The sequence below is a fragment of the Pholcus phalangioides genome, unplaced genomic scaffold (assembly GCF_987345545.1).
Source record: "Pholcus phalangioides strain wild (caught in Gottingen) unplaced genomic scaffold, Ppha-v1.0 ptg000043l_1, whole genome shotgun sequence".
Lineage (NCBI taxonomy): Eukaryota > Metazoa > Arthropoda > Arachnida > Araneae > Pholcidae > Pholcus > Pholcus phalangioides.
This window is the reverse complement of record NW_028301629.1, coordinates 1,364,809-1,371,833: the sequence shown is the minus strand read 5'-3', so window position 1 is coordinate 1,371,833 and position 7,025 is coordinate 1,364,809. Positions and strand designations below refer to the sequence as shown.

Here is a 7,025-nt window from a genome sequence, read left to right as displayed (position 1 = left end):
GAGCGAGAAACGTTTTAATTATAAATATGCAAGGAATGGAAATTATGTCGAAAATTATTAATTAAATACTGTATGTTTTGAATGTGGATATATCACCAATCAAACATGTAATGAAAAGTTTGTCAAAAATTATATCTACTCTTACATTTCTCACAATATGGTGCATGTATAATATACATTCTCACAATATTATTTTTTTCCGAATAGTTTTCAGTTTTTAGCGTTGGAGCGACACGAGCCCCCTATGCCCCTCCCCCCCCCCCGTGTACGTCTGTGATCCCACCAATATGCGTTACGATTCAGAAGGCCAGAACTGATGACAAAATTTTGCTGACGGGGGAGGGGGGAGGGTTTCAGAGTTTTGCTAGAGTTGAGGGGGTCAAAAATGGCTAAAAATTTGCTGACGTAATACTTGAACGGCCCCTTACTGGGTGTGGGGGGGGGGGACTCAAGTATTCCACACACACACAACATATGGTGGTGATGTCAATACGCATACACATTAGATCAGTAGGCTCCACCTTTGACGTTAGGCCGCTACTAGGGGAACAGGTGGGTCTGGTGCCCCGGGCGCTGAACCAAAAGGGGCGCCGAATTCATCATTTAACCGCTTCCTCTACATGCGAGGGATAACAAAATTCCTGCTTACTCCGGGTGACAAAGTATCTAGTTGCATCACTGTGCAACCCCGCCCCCACCCACGTTTTTGGTTGCTTTTTGATGTGAACTGGCACTGTCCCGTATTTTGGATCTGAACTCCCGCATTTTTGTGAAAAATATATAGTTAAAATATTTCATCGTCAGCTCCGAAGTGACATCTGTAAAGGATTTGACCTTCGAGTTTTCAGTTCACGGTGGCAAGACCTCAGCATGTTTACACGTCCTTATTACCACACACACACAACCAAAGATTTGAAATATCCTGAACATGAAAACAAAGTTGGAAACACGTCCAATGTTTTGATTTGATTATCTTTATTGGCAGTGATGAGTCAAAGATCTTCGAAGCCAAGTTGGAATGTGAGATATTTCTCTTTATTTTTAATTATTATTATTATTATTATCAACTAATATTTGATTGATAATCAAAGCAACAATCGCACGGTATGCTGTTTGTTTGTTTGTGTGCAATAAGTCTTTATAATATAGTCGGTAAATTCCCAATATACGGATTACCGGGCTAAAATTCCATAAGCGGGGTTGCGCCAAATTCGGCGCTTATTTTTTGTCGCCAACTGATTATCTTGACGCTTTGGCTCTTTCAAAATTTTTGATTGGCGACAACAATGTTTTTCAAGCTAACGTGCTGTTCTTATCTATTTTAGCCTCGTTTGCATTTCCTGATATCACCAGCACCATGGGTGTGTTCATCATCATCATTGAAATTTATTTAGGTCGAAAACCTCATCATCGGGCAGCCTTTGCTTGGGAATTTTTTTTAATTTTTTATGGATGAGCATTCTTTTTAATTCAGACAAAACACTTCAGTTTTTGACAGGATTGAGCGTGACACGTGCAAAAGAAGAAATATTTTCTCGCTTGTGGCATGGGTTCGAAGAACACCAAGAGATTTGGGTGGTGTTGGGTTTACCAGAATAGGAACTCAAAGCCGAAATGTAATGCGTTGGTGAATCCTGTGGCCAATTTTTGTTTGGCATCTTAATTCTCATGATATTGGAGATGTTTGGCAAACAAAAAAATTCTGGGTCACCAACCTTGGTGAAATTAGAAATCGCCAAATTTGGCACAAACCCTGCTTATATGGCCCATCTTAACAGCATCACATGCCCCACGGTTAAAGTTATTCTTCTGGGGGGGGACCCCCCCTCCCCCCCGAGCCGTGCCCAGTTGTTTAGACAGCACTGACCATGGCAAACATGTGAGATTACTATTGATATTTCTAGTTATAATTACCATAATATCTATCAATTATGCAAATTATCTTGATCCCTAATTTTTGTAAGGATTATGAATTGGACTAAGCCTCTTTGAAAAGAAGGAACGTTACCGAATGAGAAAGAAGTAAAGACGAGCAAAACCATGAAATGGTCCATATACATGTCATATTATCACCTTAATTATGATAAACAATGGTGAATAATGACAAAACCATGTCGTTATATCTGAGGTTATCGTGTTTTCATTACGTTATAAGCAAAGTTGAGATTAACATAATAATAATAATGAGATCCTCTCGTATTCCCAGGGAATCAGCATGATCCGTCCAGGGAATTTAATGTTAGTAGACATCCATGCCCCAACTGAAATTCGAACCCAGACCTGTACAGTCAGAGGCTAGCTCCCTAAACATTCGACTGCCAGACAATTTAGTGGTTCTTAATGAGTTATTCTCTATGGGAATTAGAACCACAAGATTGAATTCGCCAAGTCCATTCTCCCTCTTGACTGTCAAATCGGCCGTTTGATGCAGTTGTTTTGGAATTCACAGTTTATGAAACCTCAGTTTAGCTAAGGTTCACTCTCATTTGGCTACAACGTTTTCCATCTTATTCGCCAGATTGCTACAATTGATAAAAAGTTGGGGAACCCTGCCACAGACGTAGCTGTTGTCTATACTTTTTGACGACATCAAAAACATAATCATTCACTTGTAGAGGCTATACTTTCCAAATCGAAGTCTGAAACGATTTTGGATTAGGGGATTGCACATTCACGACGAGACTAGTCCCCCACTCTGTTTGGCAAGGGGTTTTTTTCCAACACACTGTGGGCGGGCCTTGGTGTCACAGCTTTTGGACAAGACAAAACTAGAGCCAAGCCTTTTGATCCACACCAATCCGTTTCAGTTTACCCCCTATGCATGATGAGTGTTAGGTTGGCATGGGGCACATTTAGCCTGTTGAATCACTTGTGTGTGGCCACCTTAAAACACTTCTGATGCCCCTGTGGGAAATGGCTGGGCAGTTGTTGTTAGTCATCAATACTAGCCCTTTACATACAATGACAGCCTTTTAATTGGATCTGCAGGCCAGATATCCGAATTAGTTACCGCTCACATGCCACGAGCTAGTGTATGTGAGTATTTATTATACAACTTGAATTTACACTCTTTTCACCGCACCAGGGACTGACTAATTGAGAAGAAAAATTTAACCGTTGTGTATTTTATTTTAAAATTTTCATGCCATAATATGTTAAGTAATGACTCCAATATTGAATCTATTCTGAGTGTTGCCATCAATATATTTAAAACTGTAACATATGAATATATTGCTATTATTAATATTAGGCTGATAATTTTGATTTCGGTTGGGTTAACTCTTCATTCGAAAATTCCAACGATGTATTCCAAGGAAAACCTGCCAAAAGTGTGCCGCAGAAGACCGCCAAGCGTAAAAGACAAGCAGGTGCGTCTTCGAAGAGAAAGGTAACTACAAATCCTGAGGACACGAGAGGGAACGCCAGCTCCTCCTGGAATGAGATTTTCCAACCAAACTGTAAGGTATGTGTGAGAATTTTTAGATTCAATGATTGAGACAGAGTTGAATTGGCAGACGTCTACATAGACCATATTTCTGGATTCTCTAGATATATGACCAAATCGTAATCATCGAAATTGTCTATTAGTCTTTATGGGAATGCCAGAAGCCAAAGAGGGCAGAGATTCGGAAAAAAAACGGGGGGGGGGGGAAGAAGGTCGGAAAATTATAAAAATAGTCTTATGGAAATTCAAAGAACATGGTTAGGTGTGGCAAAAATTTTCAAAGAGAAGCAGGGCCAAATCAAAATAATGACAGCGAATCCCTTTGTCTTCCCGTCACTTATGTGATCTGGAACTGTGTCACTAAGTGATCTGTAAATGCGGCTAGTCGCTAAAGTGATCTGTAAATGTGTCACCAGCTGCTTGAGTGATCTGGAACTGTGCCACGGGTAATTTAAGTGATGTAGAACTGTGCCATGATCCATTCAACTAACTGTGCCACAGATTACTCAAGTGTTCTAAATATATTGCAAGTCACTTTGTGAGGTGAAACTGTACCATGGATCACTTGAGTGATATGTGCCGCTGGCTGCTTTAGTGCTCATGAATTTCACTTCAAGTCATTTAAAGGATCTGTAAATATATTGCGGGTTCTTTACTTAGTCTGAACCTGTGATTATGCCGTTCATCCTTTACATGATGTCGCAATGTGCCGCTTAGTTCATTTTTACAAAATTAGGTTTGAGGTCATGGGCCACATCCGATTAACCCGAGGGTCGAAGGTTGAGGTATGCTCTAGCATCTCTGTTGCCAGTGCATGTGTGGTACCAGCTATTCTGTGTCCCATTTCATATTTACAGCAGGGAAATGAGAATGAACTTTATCACGTGTTGTTTTGATTCATTAAAGGATGACCTTGCCGTGCACCCGAAGAAAGTTGTGGAAGTTGCTGATTGGCTGAAATCATGCATGGAAAACTGCCAGGTGAGGTTCTTTTAACGTTATTGATAAAATATCTGAGCATGTTTCAATAGTTTTTTTATCTACTGTATTTGTTATCCTCCCCACTGCTGTACCAGTCAGCTGACCTCTGCTAGATGTGATCCATATTTACAGAACTGCCAGTAGCTTGAGTGATTCCCATAGCAAATTGTTATGTTCTTCCCTTCTCGTGAATCACATTTTGTAGATGGCAGGATTTCGGTGTGATATCTTGTCAGGATGGTATCTCGCCTTAGACATTTTTCTAGGTAATTAGTTTTAAACATTTTTACACTGGATTATGTCCACCATGGCAGTATTGCTGCAGTTATAATAGCGTCGTTACCCCAGTGAGACAATATGATGGACGATCCTGATTCACGGCAAGTGAAGAGACACACATAGAAATTTATGACACAGAAATGTAGCTGAATGTGTACACACACCAATTACGGCTGTAAATAGACAAATAAATACATTAATCTTTGATTTGTATATGCCAAAAATAAGAATGATACTGTGGAAAAACAATATTTTCTGCAATAACGAGCACATATTCTAGTCAGACCATTGATGATACTAAGACAGTTTCTCCTGTTTGCTCACTAGACTTATCACATCTTCCCCACCAGTTAAAGTTTGCTGTTTACATAGCAAGGCAGTGTAACCTTGTATGGTGCCATTTGCCCTCTCTCCCTCAGCTATTTGGCAATCACTCGTAATAAACCATACTTGTCATACCATCCTCTTACTGTATCAACTTTGTCAAAAAATATATTTGTTTGCCCTAAAGCAGAATATGCTGAAATATGCAAAATACATTGCAGACCAATCCCGCTTAAAGAAAGAAAAATTTTTACAGCAGCACATTCCCAGTTAGCTGAAGGCTCATTGCAGAACAATGCGAAGCATTCTGCTTTGGAGTTTGTATGTCTTTATTTTATTTTATAATGTCTTTTGGGAGGAACAATTGCTCTAAAATTTGATCAATAACAGAGAATGATGTCACTGAGATCCTTGGTAAAAAACTTGAATCAACTTCACAGAAAAAAAATACTCTCGTGACACTTTAGCTCAGTCAACATCATTGCAAAATGGTACACATTACTCACCTCATAAGAAATGATCGGGACAAAAACAAAAGACCAGAGACATTTTAAATCATGGGACCCATTTGCATCCAGTCCAGGAAGGCGGGTGACTTAGTAGCTCGTGACAAGGAGATTTGGGGGTATAATGATTTTTTCTAGAGTTAGCATGCAAGTTGTGACTGGTAAGCATTTCCTGCAGGCCGATCTTCCCTGTTGAAAAGTCTCATCACAGAGAGCAATAGGCTTTCAACAGTACAATTATTCAAGCATTACTCTTCATTCATAGTTTGAAAAAATTGATGGCAGATGAGAGCACTATACAAGCATTACACAGATACAAACTTCAAGTTAAGTTCTCAACATTTACACCACATTTTCCAGCATGGACCCAGGTCTTCTTCACCCACCTGCTAAAATCTCTTCATTGAGACAGAGTGGCGAACCATGATCTTAGTTAGGAGGAGGTGAGTACTTCAATGTGACTGGGGTCCCAGAATGTCCCTTTACCTGGCAGCCTATGATGATGTAAAGAAGGTCCTCAGCTCACAAATGTTTTTAAATATTAAGTCAAGTCATTAATACTCTAATTTTATTTTTTTGTGAATTAGTTCAGCTATATTTATTTGCAATAATTTTCACTTTCAGGCATCCCCCATATTACTTCTGACAGGCTGTGCAGGCTCAGGGAAAACAGCAACGATAAAAGCCCTAGCTAAAGATATGTGTTTTGAGATCAATGAATGGTCAAGTTCTGTGTTTGAAGGCTCTTCTAATACCATGTATATTGAAGGTGAGTGTGAAATTTGAAAAAGTCTCGATTTGTGGCCATGTTAAAAATATCAATAATTCAGTTTCATATGTGCATGCGGGGATCATTGATGTATTCAGTCGATTGCATGTTGATATTCTTTCATTCTCATAAACAGGTGTAAGACAACGAGATGATGCTTTGGTCGATTTGATGCGTCAGAGTCAAACCTCAATTTTTCGAAACTTTATTCTTCGAGCCAACAAATATTCATCATTGTTTGTTGAGCATTGCAATAAGGTCATCTTGGTTGAGGTAATTTCTTATTTGTATTTTTTTCTTGCTATGTACAGTGTCCTGAAAATTCACCAAAAGAAAATTTAATTTTCGGTAAAATTAAGCTCATTACCAACTATATTCTTGAGTGCTCCAAGGCAGAATGTGCCTTGGAGCACTCAAGAATATAGTTGGTAATGAGGCATAGGTCGCAGAACAATCTCAGGTAGAATTTTGAGAAAAGAACAGGGAAGCATGAGGCCACAGGATATTCATCAGTGGCAGGTCTTGCTAAAACAATAATACTGATGGACTTTGCATTTTTAATTTATATATACACTGAAGAGCCAAAAAACTAGTACACCTGCCTAATATCATGTAGGGGCCCGCGCGAGCCTGCAGAAGTGCCGTAACACGACATGGCATGGACTTGACTAATGTCTGAAGTAGTGCTGGAGGTAATTGACACCATGAATCCTGCAGGGCT

The 7,025-nt window shown here is 39.5% G+C and overlaps 1 protein-coding gene across 2 annotated transcripts in view; it reads left to right on the top strand.

Annotated features, from left to right (window-relative positions):
* The first annotated feature begins 892 nt into the window (after positions 1-892).
* Rad17 (Rad17 checkpoint clamp loader component) overlaps positions 893-7,025 on the top strand; it is a 31,011-nt gene continuing 24,878 nt past the window's right edge. For both annotated transcript variants that reach the window (XM_089255577.1, XM_089255576.1), the window contains exons 1-5: positions 893-1,020; positions 3,251-3,463; positions 4,352-4,426; positions 6,160-6,304; positions 6,441-6,577. In XM_089255577.1, coding sequence (XP_089111703.1) covers positions 988-1,020; positions 3,251-3,463; positions 4,352-4,426; positions 6,160-6,304; positions 6,441-6,577 — 603 coding nt within the window. In that variant the 5' untranslated portion in view covers positions 893-987. The remainder of the gene's footprint in view (positions 1,021-3,250; positions 3,464-4,351; positions 4,427-6,159; positions 6,305-6,440; positions 6,578-7,025) is intronic.